The 24,818-nt window shown below is 37.2% G+C and overlaps 1 protein-coding gene across 2 annotated transcripts; it reads right to left on the reverse strand.

The window, feature by feature from the left end:
* Nucleotides 1-5,933: 5,933 nt before the first annotated feature.
* Nucleotides 5,934-23,550, reverse strand: C1H21orf91 (chromosome 1 C21orf91 homolog). 2 transcript variants are annotated; one of them, XM_062573041.1, is made up of 5 exons: nt 23,445-23,550; nt 22,641-22,770; nt 10,232-10,765; nt 7,335-7,397; nt 5,934-6,856 (listed from the first exon to the last, which is right to left on the reverse strand). In XM_062573041.1, the coding sequence occupies exons 2-5, from the start codon at nt 22,762-22,764 to the stop codon at nt 6,696-6,698; spliced, it is 882 nt and encodes a 293-aa protein (XP_062429025.1). In that variant the 5' UTR covers nt 22,765-22,770; nt 23,445-23,550; the 3' UTR covers nt 5,934-6,695. The 2 variants fall into 2 exon arrangements, with proteins under 2 accessions (XP_062429025.1, XP_062429033.1); XM_062573049.1 differs by lacking the exon at nt 23,445-23,550 and adding an exon at nt 22,870-23,017.
* Nucleotides 23,551-24,818: the final 1,268 nt, after the last annotated feature.

The raw sequence follows: 24,818 nt of genomic DNA on the forward strand, positions 1-24,818 counted from the left end.
CTACCTACTCCCTTCCCCAACAATCAGGCTTAAACTCACAGGGGGAGCCCAAGTGTGCCATCAATGCAAATACAGCATCTCCTAATCCTGAAATTATTCCGTAAGATTTATATGCAAATTGCTACAGAAGCAGTCTTCATATTACAACTGAGGATTTTACTCAGAGGCATCTTGACCTGGGCTGGGGTTAGCATAGTACCCTAGAAATACTCAAGGTTTGAACTGAATTTGCATTTCTTCATCTTTTTGTTGTTGTGAGTAAAACTAAACCCTGCAATGACAATATTTTTAAAATGCTGGCCTAATGCTTAGACTACACTTTAAAGAATTGGAAAATGCATCTTTTCACAAGACCTCGTCTGATTTTAGACCTGATAAGAAATTATGATCTTACAGAGAAAGCCAGTTCCAAAAACTCCAAAATGTTCTGCACATCTGCCAATGACTCTTCTGCTGCTTTGTTTCTTGTGTGCAACACCAGTAATTAAAAAAAAAAAAAAGAAAAAAAAATAGTAAAACTTACTTCCTAGTAAGTTGGTGTTTCTCTATCATTCCATATATATGGTTGAATGCACCTGTAGAAGTTCAGCAGTGACACTGCTGCTGCTCGAAGAGCAGCTGAAATGAAAGATCACTCATTAGTAAAATGCCTCTCTCTACTGACATGATGACCTATAGATTTGATGCCTTCTAAAAAGGTGACATCACAGGGTTGTCTTGGTAACCCAGCAGGAGCTGTTCTGGTTTTAACCAACAAGAGGAAAATTGATTGGAAATCCAGCATGCTGATCACAGCTTGATGGGATGCTGCAGAATTCTGTTTGGGAAAACAAGCATCAGAGTATCTCAAGAAGTCAACTCAGTTGCAGCTGCCTATGAGCGAAGCCCGTTCGTCCACAGCCTCGTGACTCCTCATTACTCCCAAGCACTGATAAAAGCTTTTCTTGTGGTTGGGACATTCACAAACACACCTCTCTCACCTATGGGAATGTTGTGGTGTGATCATAGACTGCAGACTTTGGGCTTTTTTTCCCTCTTAGGTGGAACACTTGTAGAGGGCTTCATAGAATCTCCCTGCGCCACATAACCTTACAAAGATTTTGATATTTTTAGCGTTCTATCGAATCTGGATAAATTTAGCTAACATTTGTGATTTATCAGGGCAGAAAGAGAACTGGGCAGATATACACAGAACTGCATACACCTTCCGTTAGACAATGTGAGAGTCACCTTTTTGTCTACCTTTTTAATAAAAAAAGGAAGGAAGGAAGTTGAAGCATACCTATTTAACTTCAAAAGTAAGAAATGCAAAAATGTTGCCCATATTAATTCTTTACTCTAGCATACAGGCATATAGGTATGATGTTAAAAGTATATTATTTTTTTTCTTTCTTTCTTTCAGATAGACCTTTTAGATATACCTTTAGTACCAACTTTTACATTTCTTATTTAAAATGTTTTCGTCTCCATTTGTGCACTAACAAATCTTTCTTAACTTTCTAAGTGATTGACTTCACGGCAGACTTATGTGACCCATACATAGCAGTTATTTTTCCTGAAATATTTGACCTGTAGCATTAACATGCACGTGTAATATCAGTGACATCTGCTGCGTATTTACTTCAAGTTCAACCAGCATATAACAACAAAGGTTATTACCCGCGTGTGTCTAAACGGTATATTCGTCATACTGATACAGACGTGTGTTACCACTTATCTTCTGGATCACTAAATGCAGGCATTTGTAGTCATGCACAAAGAGACTTTGCAAGGAAGAGATCTAAGTAGAAAGCACTGTTCCACAGACTCACACACTAATAGGATCTTGGCCTCTGCTGCTCTCCACCGTGGACATTTGGGATTGCTAAATGGCCATCGCCCACCAAATCCACAGATGCCATTGACACCGATAACCCGAATGACTGCCACCTGTGGACTAGGCACCCCACAAGAAAGGACAGGACAGGACACCCCACCCTTTCCACGTTTAGTTTACTCCTGAATCCTTGACATGCTAAGAATTGCCTGTCAACAATCCCATCTCTGCCTAGAATTTTACCTTTCTTATCTTTCTTTAGATTTTTCTCATGACTGTCTCACACCCTAGCAATGCTTCTGAAATCTGAGCCAGGGTGATGCAGCTGGGCCCTTGGATTCTTGGAAGGCAGGCAGCCAAACTGCAAGGAATGTGGCTCGGAACATAATGGAGTTACAAAAGGAGGAAATTCACAGCTACCTGAAGTGCTGAGAAGTTTATGCTTTTCTGTTTTTGTTTACATTCACAGAAAAACAATGGCATTTCTCAAGCTTTCCACAACAACTAAGGAATAGAAAGTACAGTGAGAGCAGGAGAATGATGGGCAGGCAAGTACCAGATGTCAGAAGTGGCTACCTTAGAACAGGCCTGTAAAAAAGAATTATGCACCTACATAATCAAGCTTTCAACTTGCAAATGAATTTGTTCTCAGTAACAGTGGAAAATAGGATGACTAGTCCTTTAAATAAGCATTTAAGCAGATGGTAGATAAACAAGGGATTGCAAGGCATTTCTTACAGATTTCAGAATTCTATGGTGCTGGCCACTGCATGGGATATAAATTAAATGGAGGAGAAAAACTCAATGAAGTTCTGCCTTTGATTTCACAGTGGGATCTACAATTGATTTCTGTGCTACTATTATATTATCAAACGATAGTAATTAAGTAGCATCTTCATTTTTTCCACCCTGCTACAGAATTCAATCTACCTAAAGAACTACTGCTACCTGGCTTCCTACCTCCTTTAATTCATACACATTCTTAATATAGTAGCTTATGGAATCATCTTAAAAAAAGTTAAACCAAGAAACGCTAAGAAATTTAATCATTACAAAATAGAGATGAATAGAGGGCTGCTTCACACAGCACAATCAAATAATAAACATAAAAGATTGTTTTAAAATATGCAAATAAATTTACTTCTAATTTTCATTAGTTTGAATCATTTCTAACTTTAGAAAGCATAACGATTTTTTGAGGCATTTTAGAAAAGTTATTATTTATAGAAGTTTTCTTAACAAATGTATGGCTCAACCTATTTTAAACATAAAGTCTTGTTTTAAGCTTTAATGCTATTTCAAGACATCACTAATTTTATCCCCAGAAAAAGAAAAGAGAGAGAGAGAGAGAGAGAGAGAGAGAGAGAGAGAGAGAGAGAGAGAGAGAGAGAGAGAGAGAGAGAGAGAGAGAGAGAGAGAATTAACATTTATTCATTCTTAAAGCCAAACATCCTGGGAGGAGAAGCAAGGAAACTGTTAATGTGGGGAGGGTGAGTGGGTAGGGAAATTGCTTTATTGTTATTTCAATCAAAATTAAGAAAATATCAATATTTAAAGGTGTTTAAGTCAATCTAAATATAATTGCAAAGCAATTATCTAGAAAGTGTTGTCTGGAGGGACTATTTCTAACCCCTAAAAATTCAAAAATTCTGTTCTTAGGTTTGATTAATAAACAGCAGCAACTCCCAAACCCACACACCAACTTTCTCAAAGGGCTTGTTGACATGGAAACCAGAACATGCATTATCATTCTGGGGTGCTATCAGAATATCCATGTCCAGCGTAAGTCCTCAAAATGTTAAAAATGGAAAGCATAAGAGCATTTTTTTATAATGCAGTTACTGAGTTGCTCCTAAAAACTAACAGTTGGTGTGAAAATAATGGATTAAACTCATATATGGATCTAGCTGTGAGGTATCACTCTTTTACAACTATACGTATCTCATTTTGCTCCTCGTGAATTTAATTACTATCTTCTTATAAAGCCTTAGATCCAGCTGGGTTCTCACTGTTGGGACCTCTAGACACTGCAATACAAATAAGGTAACAAAACATTTTAAGAGTCAGTTCAGCTGAGTATCTTTATTGGTAATATACTTCTTTTTATAAATAGAACCATTTTTTCCCCTTTGCAACCATCAATTCCAATAAAATGCATAGTGATTCTATATGTGTTTTCAGACAGCACTTCATAAATATATTAGTTTCTGGCCAGTTCTTGACACCATTTTAAATAAACAACAGCTTATATGTCCACAAATATAGCTAAGTTTTAAGCTGTTAAGACTTTCAAAACGAACCTTATTTGCTAAAGAAGATGTGGTATTAGTGCTTATAGCTTCAACTGTTACTTCTATAAATGCAAGTCTTCCCTTCACCCAGGGAAACTTGTTTACCACACACAAAATGTGTGCATCTTTATCTGCACAGAAACAGCCCAGATTTGATGCTAGATTTAGACCAGATTAATTTGTCACTGAAAGTTAGGATTTTTTTTTTCTTTGTAATAAGAAATACATATGCAATGTGACAGTATAATGCAATGTTATAGTTTGCTTATAGCACATTCTTTCTAAACCAAAGAACCCAAGAATACAGCCATGTCTATCTTCTTGAACTCCTAAGTTAGAGAGGTGCAACTTCAATTCAGGGCTGCCAGACGGCTGGGGCAAATGCTGACTTACCTGCATTCTTGAGCATTGAGGGAGAGGGAGGAAAAAAAAAAAAAAGTTAGATTTTCATTTAAGCACATGCTAGGAGTCTGCTTCTCCCCCTCTTCCCATTTTCCCCCTAGATATATTATTGCAAAGCATAAAATATTGTGTTTTCATGGGTTGTGCACCCAAGAGGCTGTCCTTCCCAATTATATCAACTATCTTAAAAAAAAACAACAACAAAAAAAAAACAAAAAAAAAACCTCTACTTTGCTTATATCAAAAAGCATAATTAACATAACAAAAATAAAATACTTACAGATTTAATAGGCAGGACTTAAAGTGTAGGTGTCATGCATTTATTTCCCACAGAAGCAATAAACAAAACCAACCCTCACCTCCCCATGGGGAAAGCAAAAGCTGAAATACAACTTAATTCTTTCAGAGTTCCTCACTACCCAACTTGTGAAATTCAGATCCCAATCAATATAATCAGATACCCTAGAAGTGCTGAGTCTAGTCTGACTACATTTTGAAATTTCTGATTGTATGTGAATCACTTCCCTAACATTGATATTTCTCCTCCCACTTTATACTTGCAATTACGTTAATACTGTTTTAATAAGGTTTAAAGACTTGTATACAGAGTAGAGTCCATATTCTGACAATTGCAGATGATTAGGGATTAACTGATGAACACTTATTTATTGCATGCACGCAGTATGATGCTACCGATTTTTTTTTGTGCACCTAAATCACAAAATGCCCAGAGACAGACAAGCCCTCACTCAGGCACACTCTCAAGCTGTTCCAAAATCCTTTCAGGGCCAATCCAATAAAGCATTAAGCAAAAAAAGATTAAAAACACCTGTCCCATGTAGCTCATATATCAACTATATGGAAAGCAATAAAAAAGCCTGGTTTGAACTTTGGTTTAATTCTCAGGTTTATCTTAAAACCTAATCTAAGCCTTGATTAATGCCATTCATTCAGCTCAGCTGTATGAATTCACTCCATTTTTCACTTAAATCATAGCACCAGAAAGCACAACAGGAAGACATTAAACTTAGGGAGGAAGAAAAACTCTCCTCTACTCTCCTGACTTTTTAAAATGTGATTTAGTGTGACATAGCAACTTTCAGTTACACAAAGACAATTCTACATACATCTTTTGAGCAAATATTAGACTGAAATTTCTCAGTAAGGTAAATTTGACTGAAGATTTAAAAAAAGCAAAAACTCTATTTGACAATGCATCATTACTGTCTGTATTTCAAAATGAAACCATTCTTCACCACAGTGCAACCCAACATTATGAAAAAAGCTCATAACAAGATAGAGTAATGCAGTATTACAAATTTATTTAGTTTCTCTGAAGTTACTTTTCAGCACTGAAAATTTTACTTCAATTTCTATGCATTAAAACAAAGTATGAATTTTTTTTTTAAAAAAGAAGTGCTGCGCTTATTTTTATTCTTATTTTATTTTTTACAAGATATAATCCGTATCTCATGAACCAATTTAAGTTATAAAGTTGATAAAAAATAAGTGATGCACCACCACAATTTTTTTTAAACATGTGAAATACATCTCTTTGGGAAACAAGATTTTTTTTTTTTTTTTTTTTAAGTGTATCATAAAAGATACAGACCTGAAAGAGGATAAACAATCATACACAAGGCATAAACGTTACATATAATAATTCAGACATTTTATAAAGAGATCTGGAAAAGTACCTAAAATAGTAACATTTATTTAGTATAAAATTTCAATAACAAAATATTGCTCATAATAAATAAGAAAACATGAGTTTCTTTAATACTGCTCTGCCCTTAAAGCTCTCTTGGATGTAACACGATCGGACCTGATCAAAACTGAAACTTGTATTCTTCCTCTGTATCACCTTGCCAGATTTACAGGCCTCAGGCCATTCTTTGTTAGAAAGAACTTATTATCAACAAAACAAAATTCATTTCAAGGCTCATGCGTAGTTGTGGGCAAAAAAAATTCTAGTATGAAGAAATCTTATACAGTAGATTTTAATACTTAAAATGTTTGCTTTTTTTGTTAAAACTGAAGTGAAATAAAACTTCTTATGGATTACGAATGCAAAGAGAAAGCTGCCCAAGTCTCCTCAAAAGCTTCTAAATACCTGTTCAGCCCTAATTCATGATTAACAAAGCTGGTAGTGAAAGTTAACACTAGAGATGCAAGTTGCACTCCCTTTATATGGGGACATTTGATTTCACTCCTGCACGCCCCATTTGTAGACACGGCAATTTGGAGTAGTTCTTCAGCAGCTGCTCAATAGCTATGTGACGGACATTGAGTTCTGAGGCCAAAGAATCCTTCTCTTGGACTTGCTGCGTCAGCTCCTCAAACACATCTGCAAGAACATTATTAAGTGAATCCACTTGTGACTTTATTTTTTACAGAGTTAAGAAGCAGTGCTGCACTTTACTAGTAAAGCACATGTATTAAGCAAGCTCATGCACAAAAATGAACAGTGGTATTTTGTTCCAACACTACTTGGTATGTATATTCTAAATCATATCACATCACCAATTAATAGCTTTAGGTGAGTTAAGGATGAGGTTGTAACTTTATTTCAAGTTGAATTTGATCAAAAAAGGCAACTCAAGTAAACAGAGTATTCTCTAAGTGTAAGTTTGAATCACACAAGAAGGTTACAAAACAAATGCACGTGCAAGTGTCTGGGAATAAGGTGTATATACAAAGACTCCAGTTCGAAATTTCATGGATAATAAAAGCCACCCCAGTATTTTCTAAACAGCATTTTCTTTATTACAAGCCAGCACAAACCCAAAACAAAGAAGCACAAACTAAGTATTTAAAATTCTCACCCTGGATTTGCTTGAGTAGTTTTTCATTAAGTTGTTTTAACTCTCCAGGAGTCATCATATTCACTGCAACAATAAAATCTGTTAGCACTATGACTAAAGCAAAATAAGTATTGCTAAGCAGACTACCATTTTCTCAAATTGTTTTATTTACATCCTAATGATGAACAGGTGTATGGAAGTAATTACAGGCAACATTATTTATTAGTAATTTATGCAAAATTTTAAAATTCTTTTATGTTAGGTGCTCCAGAGACAACTGTCTACTCCACAGAAGTCTCCCTCAATGCAAAAAGAGATGTAAAAAAACAGAAAAGACAAGAATCAAATTTTCTTGTGTAAACTGGCTGTCAAATACTTCCTTCCCTTCTTGGGGGGGGGGGGGGCTCTCAGTTTGATACAAACACCAGCTTAAAAAATAGGATTACTTTTCATTTTCTTTTGCTACTTTCCCAGGGAGGCCTAGAAGACCCTCTGCAACATTTGAAAGCCCTCCTATGTATTTCAGGTTATGTGCACATTGCTCATCCTCAGAGAAAACACTGAGGATCAAAGGACGTATTTTTGTAGTATTCTATGCAGCCCTGCCTTCAACAATAGCAAGTTGGGAAGCTAAGCATTGGTCTGCTTCCTAGAAATCCATCAAAGAAGGGACAGTAGTACAGGTTCTGAAGAGGTTGAATATTTTTCACCCAAAAGACTATAATCCTAAGTCTTCTCTCCCAAACCTTCTCACATCTTGCAGTTATGGAATATTAATTCTCTACTGCCAAACAGAAGAAGCTGGCAACAGCTGAGATGGCCTACTTGCTACTCAGGACCTTAGGCCATTTAACAGTGAAATAGATTCATCTTTCTCCTCCAACAACCAGTTACAGTGGTGCTCCTTCCTTCCCTCTGCTACCAATAAAGCAGAAGATTCTTTTCTCACATTTGGCCATCCTTTAAGTTCCCTACCTGGGAACTTAAGTTCCAATCCCTAACTGGATTCAATACAGTAATTAACAGTTCAAAGAAATTAAAGGAATTGTCCCTTCTTTCTATAGCCCCTGGTAGGAAGTTGCTGCCTGTTTCTTCATTGTTTTTCAGTGTTGCATCAACAGCAGCAGGTTCACACATTTCCTCCTTCCTACGTGTAAACTGGACCCAAGATTGTTTTCAGTCATAATTCTGATACAGGAGAAAAAGGGGAAATGAAGAGAACACTGAACTTAAATGATACCAACGTTATTCAATCCATAGCTGAGGTGACAGATAAAGAAATGCTGATCAAGCTATTTACAGTTACATTAACAAGTTTTTAACAGAATGCTATGTTGTAATAGTCAGTGCAGATAACGCAAGGAGAGAAGGTACCTAATTTTGTCAGAAAATGTTTAGCTAAATCTTTCTACAAAATAGTGCTATCAACATTGACCTCCTTACAGTCCAGAAGAGCTAAGGCTACAAAGATTAAACAAATTCTTGTAATTCAAAGCCAAAATGCCTCAGAAGTGCATTATGCAGTCATAACAGATAGAAAAAAAAAAAATCTGTTCACATTCTCAGAACTGCTTTGTATTGTCCTGTCCCAAAATTGGAGATTAGAGAGATAAATTCCAAGTGACTAACTTCAGTTAGATAACCCCATAAACCAGGTCAAGCTTTCATAATTCCTCTATTAACTGCTGTTCTGATTTATTTAATCTCAATTTATGACTCCAAAGGACAGGTGGTCAAACAGCACCACATATCTGCTTTGATTTATGGCTTTAAGACTACTGATCCACTCTCAATGTAATGTGAAGCCTCACATAGCAGCTGAGCATTAAAAAAAAATATATCCATTTATAAAGAATGAAAAATGGCTCCGAACAGTGCAAGGACAGGTTTTGTTATTTTTTTTTAAAAAGTCTAAGGAAACTGATTCCAACTTTTTACAGTATCTCTATACATCTCGATTTTAAATTCATTACTCAGTTTTCCACCATATATTTTGCTGAATTATTCTTCTTTACGTCTTTCTTGGGTTTTGGAAATCCAAAAGGCCTCCTCAGTTATTTCCATCCTCATCAGAAGTAAGAGGTAAACGAATCTGTCTTTAGAACCAAGGACTGTTCCAGAATTAGCATGGTAACTGAATCTCTATGAATTTACACTTAGCCTAAATAAAATGTATCAATTCCAAAGATACTATAATATTCCAGAACTATTTTTCTAAAGCCTTCTAGTGACCTTCTGACATAATGGGAAGGAGGTATTTTTCACTGCTTTCAGTATCACCATAGGTATCAAAAGAATTGCCTACGCACTACAGATGACATGGTGGCGTAAGGGTCTTTGTATTTTCTTAAGCTAAAACAGAAGAAAGACTAATGAAATGCACAAATCTACTACTACTAGTACAGATGCTTTAATCCTGTATTTTGTTTCACAAGTTTGCTTTGCTACCTTACTTCTAATTTCTCCTATTGCTCAAGGCAGGTCTTTCTCCAAGATACAATTCAAGAGACAACATACATTCAGCAAGATTGTTACTGTCATTTTAGTATTCGAGCAGGACTGTGCCACTTCCGTGACTGATGTATTAAGAGTTCACTGCAGTCAACTGTACTAGTAGCTTCTAGTAACTGTACTTCTAGTAACTACTAGTTATACTAGAACCAACTGTACTAGCAACTTCTTTGCACAAGTTAGAAACATTCTATGTCACACTGGGATATAATTAACAGAAAGGTTAGAAAAAGTCATTTACTTAGCTGTGTAGCTTTTTTCTTCATAGGTTTTACAGCAACTCTCAACTGCTAATAACCGTGTTTCAAGCTGTGAATTAGTATATTAGGGGACATTAACTGGTCAAAGGACATTTCAGAGGATGTCCCTTACTATGTACTATTGCATGCATACAGATATATACTTACATTCTTCCCTACTGTAATGTGGATCTCTTCTGTGAACGCTGGTATGTGAATCACTTTCAGCTTTTTCAGTTTTCTGAGGCTGGTTGTGTTTAGACCACAAAACACTGTTGCAACAGAAGGTAGCACCTGTTTCTTGTAACATATCAAGTCTGAAATCAGTGGATTCTCTGTGTTCCAAAAGATTTTGTGAACAGTTTGAGATGCTTCCAGAATTTCCGTCTATCCATTTTGCAGAGTATCTAGGTACTGGGGAGTCAAATTGTGGTAGTAACTTTCTATCAGTCTGATGTCTAAAGTTAAAAAACTGGTGTTGAGATGTTTTTGAGCTTTCAGGATCAGAGTCTAAATCCTTATTTTGTGCATACTGTATGATCCAGTTAATTTTTTTGCTCAAGATATTTTTTACTTCCGCATATGTACTTTTAGATAGCTTCGACCGTGGACAGTCCTGATTTGCTATTAAGTGGAATTTTTCAAAGCAGTCTCTGTGTCCCCTTAATGATCTTGTATGTAGAAGATCTGACTTTGGTACTCCTGTAGAGAGACAATTAAAAAAGTTCACTTGCTGAATATTCAACTAGTCTTTCAAAAAACATCTTTGCTCACAAGCAACCAAGAAAACAAATACTTATCTGATGCTTTTACATTAACAGTTTAATCACAAAAGTAAACTAGGAAAGTCTGAAGTTTCTTGAAATTCCATTCAGTTTTGAATGAAATTTCTTGGCATAGAAAGTGTTTTTGTACCCAGTAACCTCTGCTGCAGAACAAAAATTGCATGCAAGTGCCTCGTAGACAATAATAAAGATGAAGCAAGTTGCTAACTGTGTAGATAATACCTATACGCCAGTACATAACCTGAAAGTAAAATAATTCCAACAATATGACAATGTTCTCAAGCCAATCAATTCTGAAGAGCCTTCTGATACCAGTTATTCATGTTCCAGTCTTCTATAGATAATATTATGAGCCATCTGCTCAACAAGTACTGCAATGTGTGGATTTATGTCATCCAAGGAGTCAAAATAATTCAGATTTCAGTCATAGATTATTTTAGATTACTACAAGCCTACAGCTTAGCCAGAGAGCTGAATTCTAATACTACCAACACTTGCCAATATTAAAGTGTTCTGAAATTAATTTCATGAAAGATGAATTCTTGTTCTCCTCTTTGCTGTTTTCCTTCAAAGACTATTCATATAGCTATAGCAGGTATACTCATAGAATGGGTACAGTTGCTCTGGAGATCATCTAGTCCAACTCTCAAATGAGTGGCCCATATGGGGATGGAACACACAACCCTGGCATTATTAGCACCATGCTCTAACCAACTGAGCTAAAAGTTGCTCAAAACTCAGAGTAATTGATAGTGATTGACAAGTTAAGAAGGAACACAATCTGTGGAGATCTACAGTTGATATGTTAACACAGATGGCAGGGAAAAATATTATTTCTGCAAGTTAATGGAACCTCAGTGCAAAATTACTTCCTGCAACTTTAGTGGTAGTGGGTATTTATTTTTCCCTCATATTCACCTACACACTGGATTCAACATTCAAGTCCAGAATACTGAACAGCTCAAGATTTTCCTCAGCATACCCCACTTTTTTTCTTTTGCAATCAACATGTGGTAAAGTAATTTAATCTCTGAAAGAAGGCAGCCTGAAGTGACCTGCAGCTATTTAGTACATCAAAAAGAATATACAAGTGATTCAGATAAAGGAAACATGAAAATCTGATGATTGAGACTTTATGAGCAATTAACAGAAAGGAACATATTACAACAATTCTTAATTACATTTGACTTATGTTCTTCAGTTCTTTTAGTAAAGAGTTAAGAGACTGAAATTAGCCATTACAAATTTATGATTCTCTACCACGAGCAGAAGTGAAATTGAAGTGCATTAGTGTTCTGCTCCAGCTTGTAAGAGCATACATAAAACTTATAGTGAAGAGTGACAAAGAGTGTAAAATGAACAAGGACATCATTGTATTTTATCTTAGAAGCAGGACAGAAAGATAAGGTCAGGAAAACAAATGCTCTTTCTGCCCAGAAACTAAGTATTAAAACAAGCAAACAAAAGAATCCTGACCAGAGACAGCTTTTAAGAACGAAGTTCCTATGCAAGATACAAGGGCATGTTGTCTTCATAGATGTAAACTCAAGATTCTCACTGAGCACTTTTAAAGTTTCTTTCCACCTCTTCAGCACATAAACATCCTCTAACTTTTAAGTTATAGATGATCTACTGACTACTTTCAAAGGCTACTTTCCTTCTGTATCTCTAGAGACTTAAAGAGGGAGAAAAGTCACATTTCCTGTGAAATCAAGGAAGAGACAACTCATCCATTTTCATGGCTTCTCAGCATAATATATAGCAAATCTGCTTAACTCAAGAAGGATGATGAAAATCATTAAATCTAAGTCATCAGGGAACGGCAAACTGTTGAAGTTAAGACATATATTCACAATATTTCAAAGCCTCCAAAAATTAAGATTGATACGTTAAATGACTCAATGAAATATTGTCTAAACTGCTCTTAGAATCATGGCCTCTTGCAGTTAGGTCTTCTGACTAGCATATTTGAAGAACAGGGTCAGATTAGATTTCCTGGTATCTATACACACTATCGCGTCTGGGAGAACAGCAAATGAAATTCCTGCACAACAAATGACAGAACACTGCAGATTCACTAATCAGAATTCCTTTAAGGCTTTTTGCTTAATTGTTTTTATTAGAACCACCAGTTATTTGTCCAGAAGCCTCCTGCGCTTGAAAAAGGACAAAACAGAAGACAAAAGCAAACAAACAAAAATACCTTCACAGAAGATATTTTAAATAGCTTCATTTTCATTACTGAGTATGAAAATCTATGCAGATTAAATGGTGAATCCATGGAAAGAAAAAAAAAGACTAATACTGATCAGATTGGTAAACATTACAATTACTTTCATTTAGTAGTGGAAGGGCAAAGGGAGAAACAAGAATACGTTAAGAAGATGTATTTTTAAATAAAATGTTAAATATTTTTAAAAATTGAAGATTGCATACCTGAAGTTATACATTTGTACTTACAGTAAAGCACAGCTAATAGTAATTATGCCAGTCTCATCTTAAGAATTTGCAGATTTATGAAGCCAAAAAAATGTAAGTTCTATAACCTTAAATATTGTACTGGGCTACTAAACAATACAGAAGTTCCAAAATTTCTCTGCAAATTATTGGCAATCCAATAATATCAAATTTAACTGTGAAAAAGCCTTAAGTTTGAACACGTTGTACTATGTAAGTTTTCCATTATTCATCTAAAAAGCCCTATCCTATAGATTTTTAATAGATCATTGAGCACATTTCTTCAGAAGTTGGCTCTTCAGAAGATTAAAGCAGAGAATCTCAATTCTGATTAGGTGCTAACAAGCCTAAAGGAATTGCAGGTGAAGGTTCAAGTGTATAGGAAATTCTGTAGTAAAATGCAAGCAGCTAAGAGACACAGAACAGGTTCCAAGGATCATATAATCCATACTTGCTATCACAGAAAGGAAGAAGAAAAGGAGAAAACGGGGGTCAACAGGAAAGGAAAGCTCAAACTCAGAGCACGGAAACCTTTCATCAGGGGAGTGAGCGAGTGTGACCTGAATTTGACAGCATCTAGAAGAAAGACTGTATCTAATTAAGACAACAGCTGTACAGCAGCTGCTATTAACCAACAAGCCCATGCAGCAGATCACTTCTCAAGCAAGCAAGCTTCATATGATAATGCCAGACTTTAAGACAAATCATGAAAGAACATGTTCACTGTCTGTTTGCTGCTTCTGACCCTGGTAACTGTTGTATCCTAGATAAAATAAGAACGGCATCACTTAGCAATACTCACTGTATTTTGAGCACGTCTGAAAACAAAGCCGCTTATCTAAGCGAAAAAAGCTTTGAGTATTTCAATTTGTAAGCTATGCAAAGCAGAAAGACTTCCCCTATACTAGTGCAGTTCTCACAGTGAGTCCTAATCCATTCCTGCAACATAGTTTTCTGTTGGACTCTACTGAAAATAGAATGTAGAAAAAAACAAGGAATTGAGTTGATCTGCAGCAGAATTTTGAGGCCAATCCCCTGAGGTTTACAGCAATGTAGAGCGACGTATATGAAACTCAATCTTTTTACAGTATCAATTAAAAAAACCCCACACATTAGTTTCTTATAGGATTAAGGATTAGCACTAAAGAGCTCATCTAAAAAGTAAGTAACATTTTTTTTTCCTCAAAAAGAAGCAATATTTTTGTACAGCAGGTGTAGGTCAAGAACTAAAACAAGTGATAATACCAATGATTCTTTAAACAGAAAATAACTTCAAGTAATCCAGTGTAATTTGAAGTTATATATTTCAAACTTCCAAAATTTGTTTTGTTTCTGAAATCTTTTTGCAGCCACTATATGACTAGTAACCATGCAGTTTCTAAAGCCATATACACTTTCGTAACTTTTAGTTAGTAATAAGTAGAAAGGTGTGTAATCACACCTCAGTAAAATCTATCCATTTTCCAGTATTGCTACTTGAAAATAGAGTCTGCATTGAATTATAAATAGTGTCTTTTTTTTTTTTTGGGGGGGGGGGGGGGGGAGGGAGGGGAAGAAGCCTATAAAGACCTCAGTTCTGTCCTTGCAACTGATATATCCAGAAGAACTACATACAACTCTTCATGATAAAGATACAACACTAGGTTGAAACAGTCACCCACATTTATATAAAAACCTGGCTAGAATAACCATCTCATTTGGAGATAATAATTATAAGGATAGTTCCAGACAAATGGATAGCAAACAACATGTTTATATTACGACATTGCTCAATTAAAGACAGATTAAAGTCTGTCTTCACTTGTAAAGAAGGTACAAATACTTTAGACCTGACCATAAGGGAAAGATGAAGCTTCCTTCTGAGTATACATAATGCTAGTGTTCATCATTATATATATACACACACATATATAGCTTCCATAAAAGTTTGAAGCACATGTGGTTACTGACTTTCAAAGAATGAACACATTTTGTAACATTAATTTGCATAATGTTAGCACTACAGGTGAAATTTCTCTGTTTAAATTTGAATAGTAATTTTATCTAGCTATAAAGACTGCCTGCATAGCCAGTGAAGAAATGTTTTTCCAGTACAATTCACTTCATCCTAAATACTTATCTCTGAAAGTATTTATAATAAGCACCTATGCTTTTTCCTTCAATCCTGTAAAGAAAAAAAAGAACTCAGTCTACAGGTGTCTTCTGTAAGGGCTCTGGCTTCAACTCTTAAGTACTGAAAGAGGCATGTTTAACCAGTTTGTGAAGCAGCTCCTGAACACTAAGATCCGACAAGCCTAATTTGGCTTTACCGAGTATGCAGGGCTAAAAACCTATAGCAGATCAGGAAATGCTTAAAGAGACAATGAAATATCCCTGGCAGCTTTACCTCTTTTAAACCACTACTGCATGTTAGTCAGATCATTCAGACTGCTGAAAGAAGGGGTTCATATAATAGAACAGCAAATCCCAAGACCTGTTTAAAATACTTTGAATAAAACTAGCCCATGACGACCGTGTGACTGCAAGTCACACGCACGTTGAAATGTGGAGAACTGAAGAGAGCTTTAATTCTCCAGCTGTACAATACTTCGAAATATAAGATTCTTACAGAAATGCATATCTACTATATCTGCCTGGCAATATTTAAAGACAAATGCTACTTTTAACTCTCTATTAAAATTGCAGGTGTACATTTAAATCATAAAATTTATTAGATTAGCTGAAAGGAAGAATCCAGCATCATTCGTCAACTTCAAAAAAAAAAAAAAAAAAAAGAAAGAAAAGAAAGAAAATACATGGGTAGTGGAGACTAGATATTGCTTTGTTTATAAATTAGTTTTCTCCTCACCTTCATTTGAGAAATCTCAAGCATTCCAAACATCAGGTAAACAAATAATCTCCCATTGTATTTCTATTACCTTGTTTGTATTTTACTACCTTGCAAAAATATTCTACATAAGACAGAAAAAATACCAACTGACTCTTTTTAAATATATTTTCGAAATTCACATTCCCTTTAAACTACTAAGTTTATTACAGCATTAGACAAGTCAATACATTCCGATGAAAGCCTTATTACAGGAACCACTTTAAGGATGTCTCATATTTTGTGAGAAAAGTCTAAGCTGAACTAATAAGAGTTTGGGAGCCGTGAGACTGTTTTTATATTTTGAGTGATGCCAAATGAGTAACAACTGCTCAAATTGTATTTCTGCATGTATAACCTTCCCCCAATTTCTCCAATAGTTAGTTCAAGAATGTACTAACCGTACAGCTCCACTATTACTGAACAGCAGTTACACAGCACTTATAAGCTTATATTAACATAATAGCATCTCCAACTATGTTTATACTTGAATTCATAATTAAAAGGTTTACTGGAAGCTGCAGCTAGTTCCACAAGTCCATTCAGGTTTGCAGAAATGAGTCATATCCCTGAACTGCAAATGCCATCTTAAAACTGAATACACATTCAATCAGCAAGCTCCCCAAAAGCAGAAGTCTTCCGTGACCCCAGGCCAACCTCAAGAACAAATCCTGATCTGTCTATCCTAAAGGACTACAAAACTTTTAAAACTTTTGGTGCTAGAATATTTTATTTGCTATTTCACTGACATCGCAAAAACTAAGAATGCATAATATTTTGGAGTAGAATGAAATTAGAATAGCAGTTTCCACTCTTTTCCAGCTACATCTTACAACCTGTATTATTTTAGTAAGATATACTTCTGTAGTACATAAGAAAAAAACCCAAAATAATAGTACTTGCAGCTATAAGGAATAAACCACCTTTTTTAAAATAAAATTTTTAAAAAATTAACATTTACATAATGCATAGAATGAGACTATTACACAAGATTTTGCAGACCTTAATAGAAAAAAGTTATGCAGATTTGTTTACAGCATCTTTGCCTCAATTTGGAGATCAGGATATATCAAATTTGATGCTGAAGCTGTCTCCAATGCAATGAGTCTACAGCAACTTAAAAAAAAAAAAAAAAAAAAAAACACACACCACAGAAATTTAAATATAGTTAACAAATCAACACAGCTACTGGGGCATCTAGTCTTCCCTCCTCTCTCTCAAAAGACCAAGGAAACATAGCAGTCATAAGTATCAATTCTAGTCATTCTTACTCAATAGTTGCTCAGCTCTATACAGAAACAAGCCAGCTTGCTTGTCAGCTAGCATTCTCAAAAGACTGACATCATAGTTAGCAGCAGCAGATAAGCAAGAGAGTAAATTAGAATTAAACTGTTTTTAAAATATATGGAGCAGGTACTTCCAGGGGAAAAAAAAAATAGTATTTTTTAAGAAACTAGCTCACATTTTTTTGGGGGGAAAAAAAACAACACATATACACACTCAGATTCTCCCTCCTTTTATGGTTTCATTTCTGTTACAAACTCTTGAATTCCAGAAACTCAGACTTCTAAATAATTCGGTATTAGGCCCCTCCAGCATAATTGATAAGGGTAAGATATATACAACAACTATGACCAGTAATGCAAAATTTTATCTGCCATTATTACAGACTTTGACATTTGAAATCTCCAGAAATAAACTTGATTTTCAAACAAATGAATTCAGGCATTTCTGAAGATTGGGGTTTCCACAGATATTGTTCAGAGGATCACAAATGCACACTAATGTAAGTCACAGATACGTGGCACAAAACATTGTCACGTAACGTTATGGCAAGTTACAAGTCTAAACAGCACCAAGTGCAACACAGCTACTTAGTACTTGAGAGTTCCCTCCCTCTGCCGTTTCATGTATTCTTTCTTCGGGTTCCATTATAATCAGAGATCTGTTGTTAATATTATATATTTGCTAGCAGAGTTCAGTTAAATTCATTAAGGTGTGGGAGAATGATTAAGTTCTTAACAAGAAACCAGTCTCAAGCATGCAATCTGTGATTTCCTGTTTCATGTAATCTAGTTATATATGAATTTAAAATATTTCTTGTTTCTATCTACTATTTACTATTACATGTACTCACAAAAACAAAATAGTAAAAATCTGATGTTCACTTTGCCCATAAAAGATGTACAATAGCTGATATCAATTTCCAGTAGCTCCACATGAGCAGAATATTCTAAACTCTCCCTAGACCTTAACAAATAGCTGTACAGAATCAGCTTACTTTCCCCAAATCAGTTTAATATTTCACCTTTCAAACTTTCTAGATACGCAAAGTGCTAAGAATCATGTTAGTGTCCTGATATGCTAAATCACATGATAATATTCTTTCAGACACAAAAAAGTTAGCTTTGTAATAAGCAATAAATTATTTCTGTGGCTTAAATCATTTGATCTCTCTGAGCATGAATTAATATAGAACTATAAAATGAATCTAAAGATTACACTGTCAAACTTAATGAGCTGAAAGGGCAAGAGTGACAGAAAAATACTGTTCTTTTTACAACTCCCTCCCTACACCATTTAGATGGATTAGCAAAAGCATTACTAATCTGTCCTCTAAGAGAACTGTTTTTTCCCTGCATCTCAGAAAAGTTGATGCCACATAATAGGAGAAAACTTAAACCTGCATCTTGGCTTTGTTGATTTTGTATGCCTGTTTTCTCTTTTCTCCTTAGTTTGCTACAAAGCTTTCGGTGAACATCAATTGACCATCTATATGCATCTGTATGCATCTCCTGAGTAAGTTCTGTGACCAACACCACAGCTGACCTCCCAGCTCCTCTCAAACCAATGGTTTCTGTGCATTAACTAAACATAGTACTACAAGTGTATTTTAGGCTAAGCTGTCTTTCATCAAAACCACAAAATTTTGCTATTCAAAAAAATTATGGGGCACAACGTTTGATAAAAAACACAAACAATTTTGTGACAGCATAACTTACTTAATCTACGGACTGTGTTAGTTAAGCTTTCTGTACGTGGGTCTTCTACATAAAAGGATTCCAAGAATAACTTGGTTATTTATCAGTAACAGCTACTGTCCAAACATGACATCTTAAAAACAAAAACAAACCGAAATACACACACACACAAACTTCATAAAAGTACAGGTGGAGATACATCAGAACACTCACCTAGGAAGAAGTATGTTGAGTCATAACCAATTTGAATTTCCTCCGATTTAAGTTTTGCTTGTTTCTAATTATTCATCTTACTTAACCAAGATTATCAAGGACATTACCACATACATACAAGCAAACTTTTACAACTGCTGAACTCTCAGATGTGGGAGGACACAAACGTGCACCAACACTAAACCAACAACAATAAAGTCGTCTATAATGCAGCTAAGTGCACTAAACTTCTGTAGTATTTTTATTTATGTACCCTTTAGTCTGTTTTAGAGGGGGTTCAGGTGGTTAGGTCATAGGCTAAATCAATTTCATGTGTCTGGATTTGCTATAGGCAGCTTTAAACAATCAGATGCTGGAGGGAAGAGAAACAATTGTTCACAGAAGTTGTGTTAAAGATTAAAATACACCTTTTATACAAAGAAACTGAGAAATTCACTTTTGGAATTTCCTATGTGGAAATTAACAGGCTGTTGCAAATTGTGGGAATACTTAAGCATCCTGCAAGATGCTTAGCTGTGACTACTAGTCCTTTAAGCAAATTCTTAAACAGCAGCAGTTTCCTGCTTCACTGAGAAGACGGGCATGTGCATCAACACTAAAAATGAACAAGGCTTAAGCACTGTCCTAACTATTGCATAAATATCCTTCTACGTTATCCATCTAAAAACAGGGGTTATTTTACTTCTTGAATTATATACAAATACAACACTGAACAAAATGAAACTTAGGCGTGTGTTTTAATTGCTTGGATTTTTTAAAACAATATTTAATAAAAAACACAAGCTATTAGCAAAAACAATACCTCGTTACTTTTAAGTGTGAGATAGCTACCCCTTGCACAGAACCAACCGTAAGGGGTGAGAATTAATTCTATAGTTGTGCTACATTATAATGTTCAAAATTCAGTAAAATACAAGCAGAAGGTTAACATAAGAAATTCCAGTATATTTTTCTGAGTTGGTGAATATTCAACTTCATCTCCTACCCATGGTGGTCAGAGACTACAATTTACAGACACATCAAAGAACAGTTTCTTGTCACAGGAAGAAGAATGCAACAAAGGAAAAGGAAGAGATGAATGCAATAAATATGCTAAAAGTATAAAGAATATGGCCATGAATATGGTAAAGGTCTCGTTCACAGCACAGTTCAGCTAGAAAATTCTTATAAAGATTCTTCCTGAAGTCACCTACACAACCTCTGTGCCACACTTTAGCTTCCTCTCCCTATAAAAGGAGCAACAACCTATGCTCTTCAAAGCTGTGCACAGAGGACAATATTAGAAACAAAGGCATTTTTGACAGTATAATTATTAAAATATTAATGCTTTTCTGTTACAACGCACAAAAATGCAATAAAACTTCATTTGTCTCATATGATTTCAGAAACACTTTTGTCAGTATTCAGTTCACGTAATCTTCTTTTAAAATTTACTGAAAATTTAGGAGATCATGCTAAGTAGACTGCTGCACAGATTAAATTCTTGCTACTGTCAAATCTATTTAAAATTCCTTAAAATATATTTATTTTGTCCACCTAAAACACATGACCACTTTATAAAAGTAATATCCACAGCAGTTAACTTCAACAAGTCCACAGTTCAATAACAAATAACAAAGCAAAACAAAACATCCATCATCTTTTGAATGCACCCTATTTGTATCAACACTTCCACCTGTACAAAACTAGTTTCAGAATGTTACTGAGTACGTAATTCCAATTATGTTTTTTTCTAATCTTAAAGTCTAGAGAGAAAAATGTCGTAGTTCCACTCAATACTGAAAACTCCAAACCTATCATTTTAAAACAATAAAAAAATTCCAAGAAGGCTGCCAACTTGTTTTGTTAGACAGCTGCTATGAGTTTTATAAGACAATGCAAATACACAAACATGCCTTTTCAAAATAGAAACAAAGGACACAAATGGGATGCAAATGGCTTAAAACATAAGCCTCTTTATTAGCAATGAACACTAAAGAGGAATTTTTAACCAAAACACAATACTGGGCAAGGATTGAATGTGATTCTGATTTGATAATACAGTTTTCAGATTTTTCTGGGATTAGAACAAAATTTTACTACTTATATATGGATAAAAAATGTGATGCATGATAGGAACAATATATTGAATACTCATCCTCACAGCTCCCTCCCTTCCAGTCAGTTTTCTGCTTCTAGGATTCAGAATAAACAACTAGAGAAGCAGGTGCCTATGCTCACATCTTGAAGTACTCCCTCTCAGAAAGACTGTGTTAAGACATTCTACTTATTTTCATATGTATCAAACAGAGGTGAAGCAAATTATCTGTCATCAAGAAATGTGCCTATTCAGGTAATTGCAATATTTAAGAACTTCACATCAAACTGGTATGGGACAATTTAATTATTCTAGGTTGTCACATGCATGCAGAATTGGCAAATACTACTTTATATAACTGGAACAAGTTACTTGGTTGTGTCAAACAATCAACAATATAATTTTAAAAATTCTTATTTGACTTTAGAAAAGGACCCCCCTCTAATCAACCATTCATTCATGCCTAACATTTAGTTTATACATTAAAAAAAAAAAAAAGGCAACAAGATAGACAATTTCTAAAACAAAAGAAGGCTTGGAATTCTAAAAACATACAGATATATTTTACTGAACCCATACTATTTTAGAGTCCAGAGATAATACTTTCCAGAATCACCTACCAAAACATAGCCAGAATTCCTACTTTGTAATTTTTATTGCTTAACAAATGAATAATGCAAAAAACTTTAAGGAGCTTTGACAATTTTATCATATACGTGTATCATTCTTTGAAAGCACAGAACAATGCTCTAATTATTTCTAGTGAAGGTGAAGCTATGGTGTGCTACCAATGAAAAGCTTGTTATATTTTGAGATTTTCAACTTAATCTAATACACAGATCCCTCAAAGCCTTGAATAATGAGAAAATATATCTTCTTTTTGATCTGAACTAACACAAGCATATTAATGCCACAGGGTTAAACTAATGCCAGACACTTTCAGAGGCTCCTGAAAAGTCAGTATATCTTTATAAAATAGCATCTTTTCACTTGGATGAAAACAAGCATTTAGAAAACATATTTAATGGAAATGAACTACCTAGGAAGTTGTTAAAAGAATAATTTGGTTAACAAGAAAAATCGTTAAACACAGAAGTTTTCAAACCTAAAACTTTTAAGAAAACACTTAATTTGCATTCAGCTCAAATCTAAGCAGTCTACAAAGTTATGTAGAATTAGTTCTACTTAAAAGTCTTACCTTCGATGTTTAGCTCAAAACAAATGTGGCAAAATGAGAGCGTTTCTCTTTCAGTCCCCAGTTTACAGACACTGCAGATATTATCATCATTCAAGTCAATGTTAACAAACTGCTCTTCATTCATAGTGCCCTTCAGAAGGGTGAGAGAAAATGAAAGCGTTATTTCGAACATCATCAACGCGAAGAACACTGAACACCGCCTGCTGACGAGTTTTCAGTCCCCACGCACCTCCCAAAGCTGAAGGCAGCAGCACGGGCTTCCAGGCACTACAAACGGGTCAACTACAAACACGGCGGGTTTAGGCAGGAGCAACGCGCCGCCGCCCGCCTCAGCCGTTTAACGGCCCGCGCGCGGCCGCTCCCCCCGCCCCGCTGCCCCTTCCTCCGCGGCAGCGCCCCGACGAGCCCGGCCGCCGGCAGGGGCCGCCGGCAGGGGTCGCCGGCAGGGGAGCCGGGAAGGGGAGCCGGGGAGGGGGGGGGGGATACGGCGTCCCGGCAAAGTTTTGTTCTCCGCCTGAGAGCGAGCGAGCGAGCGGCGGGGCCAAGCGCCGGGGCAGGCGGCAGCCCCGCCACACGGCGGGCCGCCGGCACGGACCCGGTCCCGCCCGCCCGCCCGCCCGCCGCCACCCCCGCAGCCGCTTCGCGTCCTCGGGCGCCGTCCCGGTCCCGTCCCGCTCCCCAGCTCCATCCGCACGCTCCTCGTTCCCCCCTCCGCCTCGCCGCCGCCGCGAAGAGGAGGCGCCGCCTGCGCCCCCGACCCGGCCCGGCCCGGCCCGGCGCGGCCCGGCGCGGGAGGCCCCTCACCACCGCCACTCTGCCGCGTCCGCCGCGCTCCGCTATTGTTCGGCTGCGAGCGCTGCGGCGGACAGAGCGCGGCGCCAGCCGCCGCCCGCCGCTTCCGGCCGAGACCACTGCTCCTCCCGGGGAGGGCGGTGGGTGAGGATGCTGGTGCAGAGCGCGAGCGAGCTGGGCCCGCGCGCCTCCGCGGGGCTCCTGCTGCTGCGAACTCCCCTTCCCCCGGCAGCAGTTGGACTCTCCCGGAGCCCGGCGGCGGTGCCGCCCACTCGCGGGGCAAACTACTGCGGCGAGGGGGCGGGGGGGGGGGGGGGGGTAACGGCCCCGCGAGCGGCCGTTGGCGGCCCGCGGCGCGGGGCGCCGGGTGCGGGAGCGGCCTGCGCCGGCCCGGGGCCTCGCCGACAGGAGGAGGAGCAGAGATACCCTGCCGCAGAGCGGTCGCCCTGCAGTAACGCGCGTGTTAGAAGCGTCCCGGGATGGTTTCTGGCTGTCACCAAGTCACCTCTTTTCCAGGGAATTTCCAGGAACGGTTTGGGAGTTAGCACAGGCCAGGGGCCGTTTCCAGCCGGGAGTCTGCGCTCAGCCGCCTGTTGCGGAGGCTAACAGATTAGCGCTAGGTAAGGGAGCGCAGGCTGTTCCCTGCCGGTCGCTTTCGGCACGAGAGAAGGCTCTCCGGGAGGGGACTGTTCGTGGGCTAACGCAGGGTTTGTCAAAGTTTATCCTGCAGGGAAGGGCAGGGCGGGCTGTGCGCGGAAGCACGGTAGCGCAGAGCGGTCTGGTTTCTAGTAGCGTTCACACATCTTAAGACTGAGGTAAAAACCGGAGGAAGGGCAAAAATTTGTCTGTATTCATCAAAATGCTCGTGCCGAATGTCTTTGCGTGGTTGAGATGACTACCCATTTTGATCCCCTCGGTGTCTGATCTCCTTTTTTGAAAGCTGTTTATGTAAGAAATAAAGAATACGAAAACTAAGCTGCAAGGAGAAAATAATTTTAAGTGAAGGGTACTTTATATAGCATTTAAAAATTTCTAGGAGAATGGTTTTTTTGTGTGCCTTTTTTTTTTTTTTTTTTTTTTTTTGCTACATTGTATGTACTTTGCTACTTTAGGGCAACCATGCCTTGAATAGCACAGTGAATGTGACGGTGTCTGTCCTCTGCATTTTGAATATACAGTTTGGATGCTATTTTCATGGTACACTGCCCTGATCAGTGAACAGGAACAGAATGGGGGAAAAAAAAATGTGCTACTCGTATCCCGAAGTCTACAGTTTTCTCAGTGTACATTTACACTTAATTTACTGGTGATATATAGTACACAGTACATTTGGGGTTCATGTTAGGCTGGATTAGAGGAAAAAAATTCATTTGTGTATGGGAGTTG

Source organism: Rhea pennata, chromosome 1 (genome assembly GCF_028389875.1).
Source record: "Rhea pennata isolate bPtePen1 chromosome 1, bPtePen1.pri, whole genome shotgun sequence".
Lineage (NCBI taxonomy): Eukaryota > Metazoa > Chordata > Aves > Rheiformes > Rheidae > Rhea > Rhea pennata.

Bases quoted from the DNA above. Each gene is read 5' to 3' on its own strand.
- C1H21orf91 (XM_062573041.1), bottom strand. From the start codon at position 22,764: ATGAATGAAGAGCAGTTTGTTAACATTGACTTGAATGATGATAATATC. The intron at 10,766-22,640 runs GTAAGACTTTTA...GTCTCTCTACAG, and splicing joins TTTTGAGCTAAACATCGAAG to GAGTACCAAAGTCAGATCTT. The intron at 7,398-10,231 runs GTAAGTATATAT...TTATTGTTGCAG, and splicing joins ACATTACAGTAGGGAAGAAT to TGAATATGATGACTCCTGGA.